General features: G+C 46.1%; 1 protein-coding gene across 1 annotated transcript; it reads right to left on the reverse strand.

The window, feature by feature from the left end:
• Window positions 1–914: 914 nt before the first annotated feature.
• Window positions 915–21,814, reverse strand: BSPRY (B-box and SPRY domain containing). Its single transcript, XM_059071946.2, has 6 exons — window positions 21,590–21,814; window positions 18,285–18,383; window positions 11,032–11,262; window positions 9,814–9,839; window positions 3,519–3,643; window positions 915–2,319 (listed from the first exon to the last, which is right to left on the reverse strand). The coding sequence occupies exons 1-6, from the start codon at window positions 21,812–21,814 to the stop codon at window positions 1,793–1,795; spliced, it is 1,233 nt and encodes a 410-aa protein (XP_058927929.1). The 3' UTR covers window positions 915–1,792.
• Window positions 21,815–22,173: the final 359 nt, after the last annotated feature.

The following is a 22,173-nucleotide window of genomic DNA, read 5'->3' on the forward strand; positions in this document are numbered from 1 at the left end:
TACAATTCCATGTCTCTTCCTGCCTTTCCCCCTTCACACACCTCTTTATGTCGTATTTACTGGACACCTGTGCCTTGCCCAGTGCCAGGCACAGGGGGTACCCCAGGTAAAAAGCACACAAACAGGCATACACAGTGTATGTTCTGGTGCCAACAGGCGGGGAGGGCCCTGGAGTGGACCCTGAGCTGGGGGTGGCCCGTAGAAGGGCAGAGGGCCCACAGACTGTGGACGGAAGACCGCTGTGGGGAGTTAGACTGGTGGTTGGGAGCGCATGGCCTGGGGGCCTTTGGGTGCCAAGTAGAAGAAATTGGCTCTGACCCAGGTTTGAGCAGAGACTGTGCCCAGGCAACGGCAGGGAAGCTCTTCTCAGACTTGGCCAAACCTCTTGTGGGTCTTTCTTCCTTGGGCTTGGTGCTGAGGCCGGGTGACCCAACATTAATTCCCAGCTGTCAGGCAGTGAGGAGATGGGTCATGAGCTGTGGTTTCACAGCTGCGAGGGTCTCAGAAGTCATGGCAACTGAAAAAGTTGATTTGATCCACCCGGGGTGTCAAGTCGATTACTGAGCAAACTGAAGAGTGGGGAGGGCTCTGGCCCCCATCTTTGAGTCCAGGAGCCTTACAGGTAAGATTGCCTTTGAACTGTGTTCCCAGATGAAACAAAATGGGAGGACCACTGTTCTAAAGTGACCTCCTCAGAGGACAGGAAGGGACTTGCCCTTGGTCCCCGCAATGCAGGGCACAGAACCCTGTCTCCAGGCTCTTTCAGCTGTGCCTGCTGAGCTGCCTCCCGCCTATACCTGGGAAGTGGATGGGGGTGAGGAAGATATCCCTTTCCCAGCAAACATACCACTAAGATCTGAGCTGGCACCTGGGGGATATGCCCAATTACCGACAAAGAACATGGAAGAAATTTTCAATCTTTGAAAACCTTTAATAATGTACATGTTCCCTAAGGCTGGCCCTCTCACTCCCTCAGCCCTTTCTGGCTTGAAGTCCTCACCCTGGTCCCCACATTATGTTAGAGAAGGCATTAGTTGGGAGCACGCGTCAGCTGCAGTTGGGGAAGAAGCTCGTCCCTGTTGCCACGGGTGGGTGCTGGCTGGAGCCCTGCCTAGTCCCAGGCAGCACTGCCGATGGGTGCGCCGCAGCCAGGCTACCTGGAGACAGGGTCCCCTCAGTCTTCCCAGTGGCTATGCAAAACCTGGGTGAGGACAGCCCTACAGGCCGGAGTCCTCTGGCCAACAGCAGCCTGGCAGGAGTTCTAAATCCCTTCCAGGTTGTCCTTGTGCTAGAAAAATATTTCCTCTGTATGCCATGTCATGAAAAGGACTGAGAAACACTGAACTGAGGGGATGACAGAGCTTCAGCCACAGGCTTATCTGCCAGAGAACGGCATCTACTGGGGGCAGTGCTGCTCCAGAAGAGTCTACCACATGCATCCAGTCACCTGTCCATCCATCCATCCATCCATCCACCATCCATCCATCCATACGTCCACTTGCTGGCCAAATATTTATCGCACGCTCACTATGCACCAGGTACCATGCTGGATGCCAGAGATAAAGTGGTGAACAAGACACCCTCAGAGGGGCAGATGCACAGTGCATTTGGGAAACCAAGGCCCAGAGAGTAGCAGGTTCCCCACAGATGCCCAGCTTTTAATGGTTGTACCCAGAACCCCTCCTAAAAGCTGCCCATTGGGCACAGGCAACATCTGGGAAAAAGACACTGGGTAGAAACATGGCCTGAAAGGGTGGTGGGGAGGTAGACCTGGTCTCCCCATGGCCAAAGGTCAGCGGACGATGGAAATGGTCTGGTCAGCCACAGCAAAGACTGGGAAGAGGGGCCCAGGGAAGGATGCGTGGTGGGTGTGGAGCACCGTGCCCGAGGCTGACTCGTAGAATAGCAGCTCCTGTGCCTGCAAGTCCAGCAGCACCCCCAGCTGAGCTGGGCAGCGCAGCAGTGCCAGGGGCTCGTGCTGCCCATCGTGTGAGAAACGGAACTCCTGGTCGTAGCGGGAGAAGACCCAGGAGAAGGCATTGTAGCCCAGACGAGAGTCACTGCCAGAACCCTTGCGGGGCAGCTGGCCTAAGGCCACACCCACCTTATAGGCACAACTGTTCTCTACGTTCACCATCCAGGCATGCAGCCCAGCCTGGAAGGAAGTGGTGGCCAGGGCATTGGGCCAGTGGTCAAAGCGCTCCGGGCCATCTGCACAGGTCTTGGACTTCTTGGCGTTGAAGGTCAGGGTCCTTTGATCATCTGACAATTGCAGGAAGGGACTGACAGTCCTCTCGTTGATACGCACGTCCTCCATGCCTGCCAGAAAGAATTCTCAGACTTGCTCAAGGCCTACCCTCAGCCCTAACCTGGCCCTGCCACGTAGCAAAGGGCTTCCTCACCACTCACTGGCAGATAAGCCATTTACTCTCTCTGAGCCTCAGATTCCTCATCTGTAAAATGGGCATCAGAATAGGACTTATCACAGACAGGGTGGATGTGAGGATCAAATGAGATGATGCATGTAAAGTGCCGAGCATTAGTAAGTGCTCGATAAATTGTGGCCATGACCACAGGAGTTATTATTAGTCCAAGAGCCTCATCTGTTAACTTTGATGGATATATGACCCAGAGAGGAGAAGCGAGTTGCCCGAGGTCATACACCAAGTTGGTGGCAGGGGCAAAATGAAGACCCAGCATGTTGTTCCTACAGTTAGCATCTAACACTGATCGTACTGCGTTCTAGTTGTGCATATCTGCAGTTTCCAGATCAGACTTGTCCTAGCAACATGGTTCCTGGAGGCTTGGAAGCATCAGATACGCAGTTTCCTACAGCTACCTAAATGGGACTGCTGGCGGATCAGGCACTATTGTATACCAGAGCCTGGAGAAGATAAGCTATAGCTTGTACTAACATTTTAGAGATAACGTGCAGGGAGGGAGGATTAAAACTGAGAAAAATCCAGTCCATTAACCTAACCTTTCTGTGAATTGTGAAAATACCACAACGGGCAGTGTGGAAGCTTCCATCTAGCTTGGGGGAAGCCTGCTTTGAGAATCCTCCCACTCGGGGGGAATTCCTGGAGGCAGGAGACCATGTTAGCTGGCCTGATCAATGTTAAGTTAGTGAGTGAGACGGATCTGGGCAGCTCAATTCTCGCTCCAGATGCTCTCCAGTTGCCCATCAATTATATCTTCTTAAAGAGAAACTAGGTTTGCAAGAAATAATACTGAGCTCTTGCACTAGGGCAGGACTTAAGGAGGACGTAATTTCCAGGAGCAAGATTTATCCCAGACCCAACCACAGAGCAGGCTAATCTGGAAACAGGGAGGACCTGGCCCAGCTGCCCCAGGCCTGTCCAGAACCTTGACTCCATAGACAAGCCTGCATCCAGTAATCACTGGTTGCTTAAGCTGAGATCCCAGATGCACCGGCCCCCACTGTGACCCAGCAGCAAACCCCAGACAGACAGAAGCCCAGTTGCCCCAACTGGTGCCAGGCTCCAGCGGCTCCTAACCTGAGAGGGACCCGAGAACGGCTGTCGCCCAGAGTTGGGTCAGTAGTGGGCTGCGAGTGCACTTCTCATTAAAGTTTAACTTTTCCGACTCCTTGGGATCCAAAATGCCCTCTGCTTCCTCCGTCCTTATGCAGGAAAAAAAAAAAAAATAGAGCTTTAGGAAGGTTCTGGAAATGTATCTGGATCAATACAGGAGGGGGACAGAAGTCAAATCCTCTTCCCATGAGGGTGACACAAAGAATGGCAGCCAGGCCCCACATAGGAGCCCCAAAAGGGGGTTGGAGCCAAAAGAGAAGGTGGGCATTCCCTCTATGCCCTGGAGCCTTAGTTCCAGTAAGACACACGGTTTACAGGGAGGTAAATACTTGGTGCCAGTATTAGAACTTGTAGTCAGTGTGTTCTATGGGGGAAGCAACTTGCCAGTGTCTCTGGTGAGTTAGCCCAGAGCTGGGAGGAGGACCTGAGCCCCTTGTGCTGCAGTCTTTCGGCTCCACCGACCTGCGTGGAGAAAATCTTGCCTTCCTACAAAACCTATTGCAGCAAAATCTACTGGTGTGGTCAGTAGGTACAGCCATTCCTCTGCTCTTAAAATGCAAACAGCCCTGAAGGGTCACGCAAGAAGGAACTATCAGTGATCACCCCAACCATACAGCAGTCATAGCACTTTGCTCCCAACAACTACCTCTGTTCCGCTCGCAGGGGGGACTGGGTTTTGTTGGAAGGGATTTGGGAACATAAGATGCTTAGGAGGGGAGTACTGCCATTTATTAAGCAGCCAGGCTCTGGGCTTGCTGTTTTCTGTAGAGCATCTCCTATGATCTTTGCTATAACCTGGGAGGCAGTTGTTATTCCATTTGACAGGAAAGAACGGAGATTCAGAGAAAGCACCCAAGCTAAACAGAAGACCTGGATTCAATTGTTGCCTCCATGCAAAAACAGAACAAACCCAGTCTGGGATCCAGGCACCATTCAACATAATCTTTCCCCTGACTTGAAGTAAAATCTGAAGGGGTGTGGGGCAAAGTGAGGGTTCGCCACAGGGCTTCACAGACCTCTGAACTGGCTTCTGAGAAAGCCAGTTTGGGTAGGGAGAAAAAGCTCCCAAATGAGAATGTTTATATTTGCCTAAAGATGTCTTTAACAATATACAGTATGCTTTAGGCCTGGCTTATATAGTGAATGTATGCCAGGAAAACAATTAGACTCGAATCAGTGATGTTCTTTCTCTTGGTATTTATGACATACCAAAGATTAAAATTGTCCTGTGGTTCTTGTTTCAATGTACATGTGTGTATGTGAAGTCTTAAATGTTTTAATAGTCCACAGCTAATCACCTTATTGTAATACTGTATGTATAATGAGATCAATGTCTTGTGTTTTCATGCTTTGTGAATTCACAGTTCTTGTTTTCTTGTCATAATAAAACCAGTAATATTTTCCTGTCTTGACAGCTTGATTTTTAGTAGAAAATATATTAAAAGCGGGGTTCTCATTGCAGTAGCTTCTCTTGTTCCCACTGTCTGTAATCCCAAAACTGGCCTTTGAGCTCAGGCAGCAGAGAAGTGATAGCACACACTCTCTTCCCCAAATCTTGTGGCTCTGTCCATAAACAGAGGACAGGGGGAGAGGGTGGGGCATGTCTCCTCATAGATGTGAGCTCTTTTTTTTTTTTAAGACTGACACTGACTGCTCTGGCTTGGGAGGAGTGAGGTTAACAGAGCTAGGAAAAGCTGAAAGCAGGCTCTGGTTACAAAGGCTCCTTGTGGTCAGGACAAGAGAGGCTCTGTTGCCATCTTCTCAAAGCACTGAGGCTGGCTCTGGAGAAGCCCCAGCCAACAGGTGAGGAGGAAATAGGAGCTGGTATCAGCCGTGCTAAATCATCATCAGAGCAAACTGAGGCCAATTGTAGACACTAGAGTCTAGAGAACCAGCTGGTCCAGGTACCTCATGGTACAGAAGAGAAAACTCGTGACCCCAAAGGAGCAGGAGCGAAATGGAGCTGGGACACAGCAGGGGCCTGGCCAGGACCAGAATACCCAGTCTGTGCAGGGGAACCTGCTGCCATGGCAGGCCGGGGTTGAGCTCAGGCACGGATGTGGAAATAACCTTGGGGGCCAACAAACAGGTTTTGAAAACCGTACGGTCACCCCTCCATATCCTAGGGGGACTGGTTCCAGACCCCCCACAAATACTAAAATCCATGGAGTGTTCAAGTCCCTTATAGTCAAGCTCTCTGTATCCGAGGTTGCCCATCTGCAGATTCAAAAACATTCAAATCCATGTTTGGTTGAATCTATGAATGGGGAGGGAACCCATGGAAATGGAGGGCCGACTCTACTTTGAGAATATGCACCCTCAGTCTAAAGGCACAAAGGACTACAAACAAATCTTGAACTCTACTAGTAGGTTTGTCAATCATACTATGGGTTTAGCAACTCTCAAACAACATTGCATGTATCATAGGACTGAACAGATGAATAAATATATTGCTGTTGTTGGAAGCCATGGTTCTCACTGTGAAAGAAGAATGACATAGATATAGAATAAAAGAAGGCAAAGGAAAAATCTTGTGGTGTTTGACTGGAATTAGAAGTTGTGATACAAACTTAGGAATAAAAAAGTTACATGCACACACACTCCCTAGCTCTGTATGCTGTCCACTGAGAAGGCCTGGAAGCAGTGATGCATCAGTAGCAATGAACACACCTAATGGCTCAATCTTGGTTTTTAAATACGATTCCCCACTAAAAAAACCCAAGACACCCTGGAGAAATTAGCTGATTCCAGGCTGAGGCACGAAAAGAACACGTTGAGCCTAGGATATCTTCTTGTGCCAGAAAGCAAGAAAGTACTCAAAGAATGATGAGGAGTTGTCAAAAGGACACAAGATCTGGCTTGAAGGGGTTCCTACTGGCCAAATCTGGGAGACTTTGAAGATAAAAATTAATAATAGTACTAACAGATTATAATGCACTGAATAAAATAAGAATCAATTAGTCTATATTGATACTAAATAAGTGAATAAACAAGCAAACTAAGTCCTAGACACAGCAATCAGACAACAACAAAAATAAATAAAAGGAATCCAAATTGGAAAGGAAGGAGTAAAATTGTCACTGTTTGCAGATGACATGGTACTATACATAGAAAATGCTCAAGATGCCACCAGAAAACTACTAGAGCTCATCAGTGAATCTGGTAAAGTTGCAGGGTACAAAATTAATATAGAGAAATCTGTTGCATTTCCATACACTAACAACGAACAGTCAGAAAGAGAAATTAAGGAAACAACCCATTTACCATCACATCAAAAAGAATAAAATACCAGGGGGCTTCCCTGGTGGCGCAGTGATTGGGAGTCCGCCTGCTGATACAGGGGACATGGGTTCGTGCCCCGGTCCAGGAGAATCCCACATGCCATGGAGTGGCTGGGCTGTGAGCCATGGCCGCTGAGCCTGCACATCCGGAGCCTGTGCTCCACAACGGGAGAGGCCCACGTACCACAAAAAAAAAAAAAAAAAAAAAAGAATAAAATACCAAAAAAATAAATAAATAAGAATAAAACACCTACAAATAAACCTACCTAAGAGGTAAAAGACCTGTACTCAGAAAACTATAAGACACTGATGAAAGAAATTGAAGATGACACAAACTGATGGAAAGATACACCATGTTTTTGGATTGGAAGAATATGGTTAAAATAACATATTACCCAAGACAATCTACAGATTCAATGCAATCCCTATCAAAATACCAATGGCATTTTTCACAGAACTAGAATAATTTTAAAATTTTTATGGAAACACAAAAGACCCCAAATAGCCAAAACAATCTTGAGAAAGAAGAACAGAGCTGGAGGAATCATGCATCCTGACTTCAGACTATACTACAAAGCTACAGTAATTGAAACAGTATGGTACTAGCACAAAAACAGACACATAGATCAATGGAACAGAACAGAGAGCTCAGAAATAAACCCACATGATGAAGGAGGCAAGAAGATACAATGGAGAAAAAACAGTCTCTTCAATAAGTGGTGCTGGGAAAACTGGACAGCTACATGTAAAAGAATGAAATTAGAACATTCTCTATCACCATATACAAAAATAAATTCAAAATGTATTAAAGACCTAAATATAACACTGGAAACCATAAAACTCCTAGAGGAAAACATAGGCAGAACACTCTTTGACATAAATTGTAGCAATATTTTTTTGGATCCATCTCCTAAAGCAAAGGAAATAAAAACAAAAACAAATGGGACCTAATTAAACGTAAAAGCTTTTGCACAGCAAAGGAAACCATCAACAAAATGAAAAGACAACCTACTGAATGGGAGAAAATATTTGCAGATTTATATGACCCATAAGGGATTAATAGCCAAAATATATAAACAACTTGTACAACTCAACAACAAAAAAATTTTAAAAATGGTCAGAAGACCTGAATACACATTTTTCCAAAGAGGACATAAGAGATGGCCAACAGGCACATGAAAAGATGCTCAATATCACTAATCATCAGGGAAATGCAAATCAAAAGCACACTGAGCTATCACCTCACACCTGTCAGAATGGCTATCATCAAAAAGAATGCAAATAATGTTGGTAAGGATGTGGAGAAAAGGGAATTCTTATACATTGCTGGCGGAAATAAAACTTGGTGCAGCCACTGTGGAAAACAGTATGGAGGTTTCTCAAAAAACTAAAAATAGAACTACTATATGACCCAGCAATTCCATTCCTGGGTATATACTCCTAAAAAACCAAAACACTAATTCAAAAAGATAGATGTGCCCCAACGTTCATAGCAGCATTATTTACAATTGCCAAGATATGGAAGCCACCTAGGTGTCCATCAACAGATGAACGGATAAAGAAGATGTGGTACATATATACAATGATATACTACTCAGCCATAAAAAAAAAAGAAATTTTGCCATTTGCAACAACATGGATGGACCTGGAAGGTATTATGATCAGTGAAATAAGTAAAAAAGACAAATATTGTATGATATCACTTATATGTGTAATCTAAAAAACAAAAACTGGTGACTATAACAAAAAAGATACAGGGATATAGAGAACTAGTGTTTATCAGTGGGGAGAGGAAAGGAGGGATGGGCAAGATAGGGGTACAGGATTAAGAAGTATAAACCGTTATGTATAAAAAAAAGCTACAAGGATATATTGTACAACACAGGGAATATAGTTTATATTTTATAATAACTGGATTATAACCTTTAAAAATTGAGTCACTATATTGTACATATATTGTACTATATTGTACACCTGTACAATATATATAGCGCTGGAGACATTTTAAATTTTATATGGTTTTAAACTGGTGAAAATTTTTTTCTTTCTCCCATGCACATGTATTGCTATTGAACTTAAATATAAAAATAAAGAAGAATGGACTGTGCTCCCCAAGTACAGCTCTGAAGTCTCACACACACAGTGTAAGAATTTAATTTCTTTGCCTGGAAAATTACACCCTCTTGGCCACTTCCTCAGGCTCTTGGATCTCAGAACCTTTCAGAACCCAGTTAGGGCCTGGTGAAATTCTTTTATTATTGCATAATTAAAATGAAGTTTTGAGTGGTAACGCAGACTTAAATTTCAAAGATTCTTTCATCAGAGAAAGGGGAAGTGAGATAGAGAAGACAGTACTGGGGTCAGGGGTCAGGTGTGGGTCCAAGCCCCAGCTCTGGGGCTTAGGCAAGTCCCTTCCCCTCTTTGAGTCTCAGCATTGTCATCTGTAGGTGGGGGTGGGAAACCCCTTCCACAGGGTGACTGTATGTTTTTTTTTTTTTTTTTTTTTTTTTTTGCGGTATGCGGGCCTCTCACTGTTGTAGCCTCTCCCGCTGCGGGGCACAGGCTCCGGACGCACAGGCCTAGCGGCCATGGCTCACGGGCTTAGTTGCTCCGCGGCATGTGGGATCCTCCCGGACCAGGGCACGAACCCGCGTCTCCTGCATCGGCAGGCGGACTCTCAACCACTGCGCCACCAGGGAAGCCCTGTATGTTTTTTAATAGGATAATATTTAAGAAAGCCCATGGCAAGCCTCTGACTCATTATTTATTTCATTGCCCTTCCACATGGGTCTAAAGCGGCTCTCCAAGCTACGGGCAGAAAGATGCTTGTCCATTGAGCCTGGCTTCAGGGAAGGCACTCAGCTGCCCGCCATGAGCTTCCTCCCAGGAGCAGCGGGGCCTGATGGCAATGGACTAAGTAGAGGCCTAAGGCTATGGTTTCCATGACTGCCCAAGCAAATACTGGGGGCCATACTCACCTCTCAAAAATCTCCTGCTCCTTCTGCTGTGAGAAAAGAAAGCAGAGTCAGGCTTGGCATCAGAAACCCAGCAGGCAGTCATCAAGACTTAAATATAATCAACTTGCATGGAGGGCTCCACGTGGACAGAAACCCTAGAATACAAACGCCTACTCCTTCTTTAAGACCCCGCACAAAACTTTATGCATCCTTCTTCACATACCTCCCCCCTCAGTGAACCCCTCTGTCCCCTGTGTCCCATGACATCCTGGGTTTCCCTCAGCTACACTTCAGGACAATCACATATTTACTCAACATTTCATCTCCCACCAAGCCTGTCACCCGGCTCAACGGCTAGGACTCTTTCTGAATCTTCTGCTGTGACTGTCCCAACGTTTGGGGCAGAATGTGCTCGGTACATGGAAGCTGTGTAATGAAATGAACGCACAATCTGGGACAGTCACGGAAACCGCCCCCCTTGAACTGCAGCAGGACAGCTCGGTTGTTCCACGTTCTCATTTCTCTGCTTGGCTCATCTACTCAGTTGGCGCACTGTCACCTTAGAACTGCAGGTACCTGCATATCTATATAAAATACTTTGAAAGGATATGTGCCAGCATATTGGCCATGGTAATTTGGGGGTGTTAGGAGTGAGGATGAGCTCTGTATTTCCAGTGGACCCCTTGTCAGTGCAGTGTTCTCTCTTTGAGCTTCTGGTCTCTCTCCTCCTCCCCACTTTCTTTAATAAAGCTGTGACTCTTGTCTTTCAGGCATCAGCTTCTAAGTTGCTTACTTCAGGAAGCCTTCCCTGACTACCACTCCCTCAAGGCTGGACCGCAGGGGCCCCAGATCCCAGTAATGCCCTCTACCATAGCACGTATTCCTCCATATCCTAATTATCAGTTTTATACATTTGTCCCTTCCATAAGGCTGTGAGTTGCTGACAGCTGTATCCTATACCTCCACCCCATAGCACGATGCTTAGCATACAGTAAGCACTCAGTAAATATTTGCTCACTATTGAAAGAATAATTACCAAGTGCAAAAAAAAAATCCATATAGTTCTATTGCCCTGTCTCACCCCTTTTCCAAATTAATCATTTTCCACCTACCTCCTACCAATAAACATTCTCCAAATGATCATTTTCCACCTACTTCCTACCAATAAACATTCTTGATGTTTTCAGACCTTGGGGGAGTCTGGCCAACTGGCTGTGTCTTCACCCTTGCCTGACTTACAATCAGCTGGAGGTCATCCAGATGGGTGAGCATGTCCACCAGGCTGGTGCGGATGGTGTCGAGCTTCTGCAGTGCCTCGGCCCAGTGTACTCGCTGCGTCAGTATACTCTGATGTGCCCGCTCCTCTTCACCATGCACCTGTTCCAGCAGCCTCTGCTCCTCGCTCTCACACAGACTCCTCACCAGACCCAGCCGCTGGATGACCAGTTCCCGTGCTGCACTGGCTGTGCTCTGGCAAAAGGTAAAACGAGGAGTTGGGTCCTGGCAGAGCCCCAGTCAAGACTAGGAGGGCTTGGGCTTAGCCGGAAGGAGTGCTGAGATTGATTAGCAATGTCTGCCATGGGTACAGTAAGGGCAGTGCTTAAATAGTGCTTAAACCACCCGAGCCCTAAGATTTCCCAAATGTGGTTTAGGGTAAAGAACTTTGAGATCCAGACATCCAGGCCATATCTCATGGAGCTAAGATGACAGAATGAAAGAGCTGGGCAGGACTTACAGATCAGCTGGAATCACCAGCTTTTCACAGTTGGGAATCCCAAGGTCAAGAGACCAAGGTCAGAGAATCACAGAATTGCAGAACAGAAAGGACTAAAAAGTCTTCCCCATCAACAGGATGCACACCAACAGTCGTCCAGTTAATATTTTGACCATGGCTGAGGACAAAAAGCTCATTACTTCCCAAATCTGTTCATTCTAACTGCTTCCATGATAGAATTCTCACCTTCCACGCAGGAGGGCTGAAATCAATTCTAAGTCAATGAAGTTAACATGTGTCCCCTAGCAGGAAGCACAGCATCTAGCACAGAGTAGATGCTCAAATATTTACTGAATGACTGAATGGGAGAGTTTCTTCCAACTAGTAAAAAATCTCTTGGTAGTGCTCACATGCCAAGTCAATGGCAGAGCAGGGGCTAGAACCCAGTTCTGTTGACTCTCAGTCCAACACTATTTGCCTATACCAATGCCATCTGGTAACCAATCCTCCTCAAAGGCATTGTTGCATGAAGCTCCTGCACTCTTGCCAAACAAGTGAGAGCAGAACTGTTTCCTTCATGCCAGAAAGTCACGGGTAGCCAGCAGCTCTCCTCATTCCCTGCCCCTGAAGACCTGCTTCAGAAGAAACTGAGACCCACAATTTGCCCAATGGAGAAGAGAGAGTGGCTCAGTGAATGGCCAAGTGAACCCAGAGATTCACACTCCAACTCCAGTGTTCTTTGAGGCAACATAACGCAGTGGTTAGGAAATCAGGCTGTAGAAACAGTGCCTGGGTTTAAATCTTAGCTGTTCCACTTACTATCTGTGGAACGTTGAGCGTATTACTTATCTTCCCTGTGCCTCAGTTTTCTAATATGTCAAATGAGGATAATAATAGTACCAACCTCATAAGGCTATTGTGAGGATTAAATGAGTTAATACATATAAAGTAAATAGAACAAGGCCCAGCACATAAATATTTGATTACATTAGGTATTGCTCTTCTCTCTATCCCACTTCAATGCCTTTCCCATGGATGGGTCTCTGCATCCACATTTGTACTTTGTGATCAGGATCAAGAACAGATCCAATATGCATCAGATACTCCCAGACAAGAAGGCTGCAGTCAATTTCAACATGTTTCTTGAATCATTCCCAGAAGAAAATAGCAGAGAAAAAAGAAAATTTCGCTCACCAAAGATATACATAAATAAACTAAAATCCCTACCAGAACAAAACACAGAAGTGCTGGAAAAATAGCTCAAAACATCCTTTTAAAAGTAAAGCTACAGCTTCCCTGGTGGCAAATGGTTAAGAATCTGCATGCGAATGCAGGGGACACGGGTTCAAGCCCTGGTCTGGGAAGACCCCACATGCTGAGGAACAACTAAGCCTGTGTGCCACAACTACTGAGCCTGACCTCTAGAATCCGTGAGCCACAATTACTGAGCCTGCGAGCCACAACTACTGAAGCCTGTGCACCTAGAGCCCATGCTCCGCAACAAGAGAAGCCACCGTAGTGAGAAGCCTGCGCACGGCAATGAAGAGTAGCCCCTCTTGCCGCAACTAGAGAAAGCCCGCGCGCAGCAACGAAGACCCAATGCAGCCAATAAATAAATAAATAAGTAAATAAATAAATAAATAATTTTTTTTAAAAAAAGAGTGAAGCTGCTCCGGCAGCTCAGGAAAGGAAATCCCCTGGAGTAGTAGACAGGAAACTGAAAACCAGTGTAATCAAGAGCTGAGGACTCAACTAGTTGCCCTGAATAGGGCTTGTGATTTACTTTAGAATCTTATACTCATCTAAACTATCATACAAAAATTAGAGCACAATAAAGACCTCTCTGATCAAAAGTGGAAAACTTCTGGGACTTCCCTGGTGGTCCAGTGAGGAAAACTCCACGCTCCCAGTGCACGAGGCCTGGGATCGATCCCTGGTCGGGGAACTAGATCCTGTATGCCTGCCGCAACTAAGGAGTCCACATGCCACAACTGGGAAGCCCACGTGTGGCAAATATGGGCCCATGTGCTGCAACTAAAGATTCCACGTGCTGCAACAAAGGATCCCACATGCCGCAACTAAAGACCCGGCACAGCCTAAATAAATAAATAAATAAATAAATAAATGAAAATGGAAAACTTCCTATGAATGAGGGAATTATTAAAAGATGTACTTTAACTAAAATATTGGACAACAACATGTAAGACCTGAGGGGTTATTAACTGAAAGCATTCTTATGGTACTTGTATCATTCGGGTTGATTCATTTTAGACATTGAGTACTTATTTGTGTTAAAATCTTAAGGGGACCAAAAATAGACTGTAAATAGAAGGTATAACTTTCAAGTTAGCACAGGGAAAAAAGGAGGGAGGAGGGGTTGATTAACTCAACAGAAAGGAGGAAAGGAAGAAAAAAAGCATAGGAAAAGTTTCTACATAGAAAACATAAAATAAAATGATAGCCATAAATCTAAGTATATCAGCAATCACAATAGTGATAAATTGATTAAACTCCCTAGGTAAAAGGCAGGGATTATCAGACTGGACTTTTTAAAAAAGGAAACAAAATCCAGTTTTAAGATACACACCTAAAACATAAGAACATAAGAAGTTGAAAGTAAAAGGAAAGAAAGCAATATATCTGGAAAACACTTGTTAGCCTAGTAACGAACAAAGGACAAAATAGTTTGTTGTTTTTTTTTTTTTTTTTTTTGCGGTACGCGGGCCTCTCACTGTTGTGGCCTCTCCCGTTGTGGAACACAGGCTCCAGACGCACAGGCTCAGCGGTCATGGCTCACGGGCCTAGACGCTCCGCGGCATGTGGGATCTTCCCGGACCAGGGCACAAACCCGTGTCCCCTGCATCAGCAGGCAGACTCTCAACCACTGCACCACCAGGGAAACCCGACAAAATAGTTTTTAAGACAAAAAGAATTCCTGAGCATAAAAGGTCACTACAAAGTGATAAAAGGGATGTTTTACTAGGAATACATAACAAATCTAAATATACACATTTAATAAATATCACCAAAATATAAAAAGAATTGACAGAATTATAAAGAAAAATAGACAAGTTCACAGCATAGTATGAAAATATAAATTCCCTTTGCCAGTAATCAATAAATCTGGCAATAAAAATTAGTAAATATAGAGAAGATTTAAACCTATCAATAAGCTTAATTAATAGACATATATAGAATCCTACACATTTTTTCAAGTGAATGTGAAACGTTCACCTAAATTGACCATCCTTTAGGGCATGAAGCAAGTCTCAACAAATTTCAAACAACTGCTATCATACACATCACAATGCAGTTAAGTTAGAAATCAGTAAATAAAACAAACAAAAAAACATACATTTGGAAATTTTAAAGCATAAATAATTAATAAAATAATATAAAAATCTAATAACATAGTAAAATAAGAAAGTCATAATGGAGATTTTAAAAATACTTATAACTGAATGAAGCTGAAAATACTATATCAAAATTGTGGAATGTCCCTCTGTCAATATCTAGAAGGAAATATATAGCTTAAATGCTCAGTTTGAAAATGAAAAAAGACTCAAATCAATAGACTGTGTTCAACGCAGGAAGTTAACAAGCAACAGAGTAAATCCCTAAAAAATTTAAGGAAAAAAATTATAAAGAGAAAATAATAACGAAAATAGAAGCAATCAAAAGAGAACTTCAATGAGCTCTGCCCATTATCCACCCATCTACCTGCACCTGTGCCCATACATTCTGTCTTCCCTATTTCTGTGGGTAAACTGCCCGTGCTCCTACCTACGGCCAACCCTTCCACTTATTTACTAGATCCCACCCCCTTTGCTATACCAGATTATCCCCCTTCTCCTGCATCATTAATTTTCCCATCGACTGGACAATTCCTATCAGCATACACACACAGAGTAATTTCCCACATCTTAAAAACAAAGCAAACATTTAACCCTCTTGATCCCATATCCGCCTCCACTATCGTCCCATTTCTCAGCTCCCTTCTACAGCAAAGTTCCTCAAGAGTCATCTAGGCCAACTATCCCAAACTGCTCTTCTCCTATCCTCTCTGAAACCCACGCTAATCAAACTTTTAAGGCAATGCTCTACAAAACTCCTCTTGTCAGGATCTCCAATGATGAGCATGTTACTAAATAGTCCATTCTCATTTCTCACCTGACTTGATCTCTGTGCAACATTTGACACCAATGATCTCCCCCACCTCCTTGAAACCTATTGTGGGACACAACACTCTCTTAGTTTTACTCCTAGCTCATTGATTGCTCCTTCTTGGTCTAATTTGCCTGCTCCTATCTTCTCAATGGTTAAAGGTTGAAGTGCCCTAGAGCTCAGTCCTTGAACCCCTGCTTTTTTTTTTCTTAAGTTGTTTCCACTTTTTATTTATTTATTTGGCTGTGTCAGGTCTTAGTTGTGGCACGCGGTCTCAGTAGTTGTGGTGCACAGGCTTAGTTGCCCTGTGGCATGTGGGATCTTATTTCCCTGACCAGGGGTCGAACCCATGTCCCTTGCATTGGAAGGCAGATTCTTAACCACTGGACCACCAGGGAAATCCCCCTGATTTTTTCTCTCTGTACTTATTTACTTAGTGATCTCATCCTTTCCCATGGCTTTCACTTTATACACTCACTTGTACACTGATGAATCTCAAATTTATGTCTCCAGCCTAGCCCTCTCCCAACTCATATATCCAGCTACCTATTCAACATCTTCACTTGGATGTCTAATAGGCATCTCCAACCTAACACATATACAACTGAACTCCTAATCTCCTCCTCCACCAACCATCACTTTACACGCAGTCCTTCCCCACCTTGTTAAATGGCTGCTCCATCCCTCCAGTTGCTCAAATCAAAAAAAGTAAGAGTTATCCTGACCCCTCCTCCCTTTCTCTCATGGCCTACATCCAATCTATCCACAAATCCTGAGGTTTCTTCCTTCAAAAAAGAAACACACACACACACACACACACACACACACACACACACACACACATTACTTCTCACCATTCCTACCACCATCACTCAGGTTCAAACCACTCATGTCTCTCACCTGGATTACTGCAACAGCTTCTTAATTCGTCTCCCTGCTTTCACCTTTGCTGCCTATCATCACTTCTCAACACAGCAGCCAGAGCCCTCCTTTTAAATCTTAAGTCATATTGTCTTATTTCTAATGACTTCCCACCTTCCCCAAATAAAAGGCAGAGAACCAGCCTTTTGACTGGTGAGGAATCTACCCATCTCCCTGCACTGCTCGCCTCTAATTTCACCTCCTTTGCCTTCTCCCTTGTTCACTCTGCTTCAACCTCACAGGCCTCCTGGCTGCTACTCCGACTTGCCAGGTACACCCCCACCTCAGGGCTTTTGCACTTGCCTTTCCCCCTTTTTGGAACACTCTTCCCCCACATATATGGTCCATTCCCTCCCATCCCGTAAATTCTGTGCAAATATGAATCTTCTTAACTAGGTGATTCCTGATCACAGCATATGCAATTACAACCCCCATCCTCAACATGACCAATTCCCCTTCCTCTCATATTTCTCCATTGCACTTATCACCTTTTGATACAGCATATATTTCATTTGTTATTAGCCTTCTCCCCTGACTAGAATGTCGGCTTCATGAAAACAGAAATTTTCGTATGTTTTGTTCACCGTGGAATCTCTAGCACAGAGACCAACAGTGCTTGGTGTGTGGTAGGTGCTCACAGAGGTTTGTTAAATAATTAAATAAATGGCAAAATGTTGTAAGTATTCCCCGACAAAAGCTTCTATTTCACATTGTACTGAGGTCTTAGCCAGTGCATTTAAGACAAGAAAATAAAAAGGCTGAGGAAAAAGAGAGTGAGAGAGGGAGAAATCATCGTGCAGAGAAAAGCAGAGATGTACACAGAATAGCTGCCTAGACTTCTAGCGGCTTGCTCGTTCCTGGTTCTAGTCTGCTTTAGGTTCTGAAAGACTCTTCTATCAGGCCAAGAAACTCTCTGTTTCGCTTATGCCAGTTCAACTGGGTTCTGTTCCTTGCAATCAAAATCATTTTTTTTAAAAAATTAGGTTGGCCAAAAAGTTCGCTTGGGATTTTCCGTAAGATGGCATGGCAAAACCTGAACGGACTTTTTGGCCAACCCTGCTCCATGTACTTTGGGGGAATGAGGGAGGGGATGTGCAGGCAGAAATTCATAGCCCCTGCCCTTGAAGGGCATACTTGAGAGTAAAGACGTAGCAGTGGCAATGAGTCAACTGAATAAAGGATCCGCAGTGAGGTGTTGCAGAGGGATCACCTGCTGGGCGTCAGAAGACCCAGCTCATAGAACTGACTCTGGCAGGAGGCTGTGAGTCATTTAATCTCTACGGGACCCATTTCCCCATCTGTAAACAGGGATGTTACTACCATCTACTGCATAAGATTGTCATAAAGAATATGCAATGTAAAATCCATAAGTTATTTTATAATACTGGGGCTGAGCACAAAATAATTAAGATGATAAGGGAATGCTACCCTTCCTGATCCTTTACCTGAAGAAAGTCATCTTCTATCGGAGTCTTTGCACCAAATATGTGCTGGGAATAATCCACTCTGCACAGATGGCAAAACCAAGGCTCAGAGAGAGGGGAAACCATCCTTCCTGGGCATCCAACTTTGCTAACAGCACAATGAGTCTGTGAGGTTGGGAAGGGACCATAGACTGGTCCAAGCCCCTAAGGCTGAGGTCTTATCCTAGGAGGGGACCCAGAGGAGGGGGGAAAGCAGAAGAATTACCTACCACTGCTCTCTGGTTCTTCCCTGGCAGGACATCAGCCACATACTTGGTGATAGTAGCACTCTGTAACTGCAGCCTCTCACACTGGTCCACAATCTTGTTCTGCAACACAAATGACACCCATGGTGTCTTTTTTTTTTAACATCTTTATTGGAGTATAATTGCTTTACAATGGTGTGTTAGTCTCTGTTTTATAACAAAGTGAATCAGTTACACCTATACCTATGTTCCCATATCTCTTCCGGCTCGAGTCTCCCTCCCTCCCACCCTCCCTACCCCACCCCTCTAAGTGGTCACAAAGCACAAGCTGATCTCCCTGTTCTATACGGCTGCTTCCCACTAGCTTGATCCACACTGGTCCATTCACTCCATTCCAGTGACTTTTTTCCTTTTACCCCACCTCAGCTACCCACTCCCACGGTCATTATCTCAGACCTCATCATTACTGAAAACTATACAACTTCCAAAATCTTCATTTCAAGTATCCTGCACCCTGCCCACCACTTCCCATCCTTCTAGATCACGTACCCTAGAATCTCCATTCCAACAATTCTTCAGCTTAGATGGAGTCACCAATACATTAGTCTTACCACTTTTCACTGTCCATCATCCCCTTTTGTGGCCCCACTTCCCCCTTTATCCTTAAATCTGGTGGCCCTTTATTATTCTCTCTCTCCTCTGGCCACTTCTGGTCTCCTCTACTGCTGTTCCACCCAGATCACCTTTATCTCTCACAGGAACTGCTGTTAGAGTCTCCTAACTGGGCTTTTATTCTTGACCACGGCCCACGCCCCGTGCCCATTAGCCACTGCCACCTTTGGTAAGGAAATCAGATCAAGTCTCATCCCAGCTCAAAACCCTCCAATGGCTTTCCAATACACACACAAGGGCCTTAGCCAACAAGACCCTACCTGATGGGACTCTGCATATCTGCATATCTCTCCAATGTCACCTCCTACCACTCCCCAAACTGGTCTTCTTACTGTTCCATAAACACACCAAACTTGTCCTGACCTCAGTGCCTTTGCACCTGTTGTTTCTTCTGTCTTCAGCAGTCTTCTCCCATATATGTCTTGCTCCCTGACTCCATGTTACCTCTTCAGAAGCCTTCTCTGACCATCCCCACACCCCATTCCCTTACTTAGCTTATTTTTCTCCCTTGCGTTTTCACTCTCTGACTGTGTATCATGGGTCTGTTTACCTTTTTTTTTGGTATCTGCCCCCCCGCCCCACCTCAGGCACATAAGCACCATGACTTTGACTTGTTCTCTATGTCCTACTACCTGGAAGAGAGTTCCTATACATGGAAGGCCCTGAATAAATATTTGTTGAATGAATCACACCCACTTCCTTGGTCACAAGAGTTTCAGAAGCCCACAGCTCCTGAAACTGTGAGCATCAGCCATGAGAACAGGGGAGAGTTTTAGAAATGAAGAAGCTGAGGCTCACAGAGAAGTTACTTGCCCAAGGAGACATGGCCAGGCCCCTGCTTTGCTACTCCATTTCTCCAGGTAACAACTGGAGCCCTTCCAAGCGGCAGTTCCTCCACCATTTCCCCTGAGAGCTTTGCCCCAGTTCCATCTGCCAAAGGGCCACTCAGCTGTCTCTTCTAGGCAGCTCTTGTAAATCCTTCCAACCACAATTAGGAATCAGTCTTACACTTCACCAGTCCAAATACACAGTTAAAGAACTGAGTCGACTGGATGGAAGCTGTGGTCACCACACACCATAGGACTGAGGGAACTGAGACTAGCTTCTGAAAAGCTACAGGGCAGGTATCCAGAAGGTAAGAGACAGGTGGTTGAACTGGGGCTGATTTTGCCCAGTTCAGTAACAATCTTGCCCTGGGGCAAAATTTCTTTGCTGGCTGGAGGGACAGGGGAAGCCTACAAAAAAGCCACAGTCTACTCAAAATTGGAGGGAGAGAGGGCAAGACACATCTCCCTCCAGGAAAAGAAGATGAATATGCTAAGGGCCTGAGCAGGGTTCAGGGAAGGCGCCCTGCTCCCGGGCAGAGTGCATTCCAAAACAAGCAGCAGGCCTGCCACCCTGGCCCAGCCTTCACTCCTACCACTCAGATTCAGCCCTGATGGAAACTTTTTTTTTTAAGGTTTTATTAAATTCTCACTCCCATTAGCATCACTTCCTCCCTCCAACCACTGAAGCAGAGGTGGTTTTCTCTGGCCTACTCAATGACTCCCCTGGTCCAGGTCCTGAACATTAGGAACCTTGAAAAAGTTACTCCCCTCTCTGGGTCTCCGTTCCCCCATCTGTAAAATGTAGGGCCACTGCTTCAAATGTCTGGCTGGAATGAGACAACGGATATTTAAGTGCTTTGGAACTTGCAAAGTCTCTATCCATTGTGCAAGTTCATTATACCACATTATCCAAGCTTATTTTCATCATCCCTGTGGGGAAAGTGGTGACAAGTAGGACCAACCAGGAGCCTGCAGGTGCCATTGAATAACGGCAGCACCTCGTCCCAGCACCCTGTCAGGTATGTTTATTACCGTCCAGTCTGAGCCCTCTGGCCTCACAGCTGGGCAGAACTCCAGGGAGAGGTTGGGAGAATCAAGCAGGTTAATCAAATTGCAAGGAAACCCCCAGGGACCACAGCTGGGGTGGAAGGAGGCAGGAAGCCCCATGGTGACTTGACTCTCCAATCTCAGGGGAGGTTGGTGACAGGAAGGTGGCTAGCTTGGAGCCAAGCTGGAAGTGGAGATGGGGAGAAAGAAACCCTAGGTGAAGGGTTCCAGTAGGAACCTCTCAATATCTTCCCCGCCCCCTCCGTTTACCCAAGTGAAATCGGCTTGAAGTACAGTCCAGGCCAATCCTGACAGGGAAAAGAAACCATCTTACCAGAAAGGCTGAAGGGTGGATGAGGGGAGGGGCTTTGAGTCGAGGGGCTAAGGAGCGAGGAGGGGCCGAGTTTTATCAAGTTACTAACGGGGCGGAAGCTGGGGCACACCTTGTCCCGGGCAACTGGAGCAGTGGAGCCCTTTATTGCCCAAGGCCAGCCTCATCGCACAAAAACTCTAATAAACGCCCCCAAACTACAAATGAGGACACTGAGGCTCAGAGATTACGAGACTCACAGGGAGGACCTGATGGAGGTGGGAATCGAACTCAGGTCAGCCTGACTCCAGAAGCCACACCCTTAACCGCCTCGTTCTACAGCCAGTGCTACTGCGGAACCTGGACTCCAGGACCCGCTGCTGGGTCCCCGCTGGGTCTCGCCCAGCGCCTCCCCGCCGGCGCCCCCTTCTTCCGGAGGCGCCCGCCGCCTACCAGCTCCCACGTCCGCTCACCCGCAGCTCTTCCGCACGCTCCTCGGCCCGGCGGATGCGGTGTCCCCGGCAGCGGCCGCCCAGTCCCGCGCAGGCGGCGCACACGGGCCGTTGTTCAGAGCAGCAGAACCACCTCAGAGCCTGGCCGTGTTCGGGGCAGAGCGGCCCCGGCTCCGACCCCGGCCCCGGCCCCGGCCCCGGCTCCGGCCCGGGCCACGGCCCCTGCCCCGCACTCTCCACTGACATGGCCGAGCGCCCGGCGCCGCGCGATCCACCTGTCGCAGGTGGCGGCTGGGCGGGGCCTTCCTGACCCCGCCCCCGGGCCCCGCCGAGCGCCTGGCACGCTGGCCGCGGCTCTTCCTCCCGCCGGGCTCTCGCAGCAGGGTGGGCGTCCGCCCACACCCCGCCCCCACCCCGGGACAGACCCCGCCCGCTTCAGCAGTCTTTTAGATTTTTTGCTGAATTAAATCGCGTTTTGTGTGTTTGTTTTTATAATAAACATAAAACACAAAATATTATGTGATTGTAGGAAACTGAGCACTATTAATTGAGCACTTATTAAGTGCCAGGATTTTGCTAAGCGCTTTACAAGCATTCCATCATGT

Source organism: Kogia breviceps, chromosome 8 (genome assembly GCF_026419965.1).
Source record: "Kogia breviceps isolate mKogBre1 chromosome 8, mKogBre1 haplotype 1, whole genome shotgun sequence".
NCBI classification, from domain to species: Eukaryota; Metazoa; Chordata; class Mammalia; order Artiodactyla; family Physeteridae; genus Kogia; species Kogia breviceps.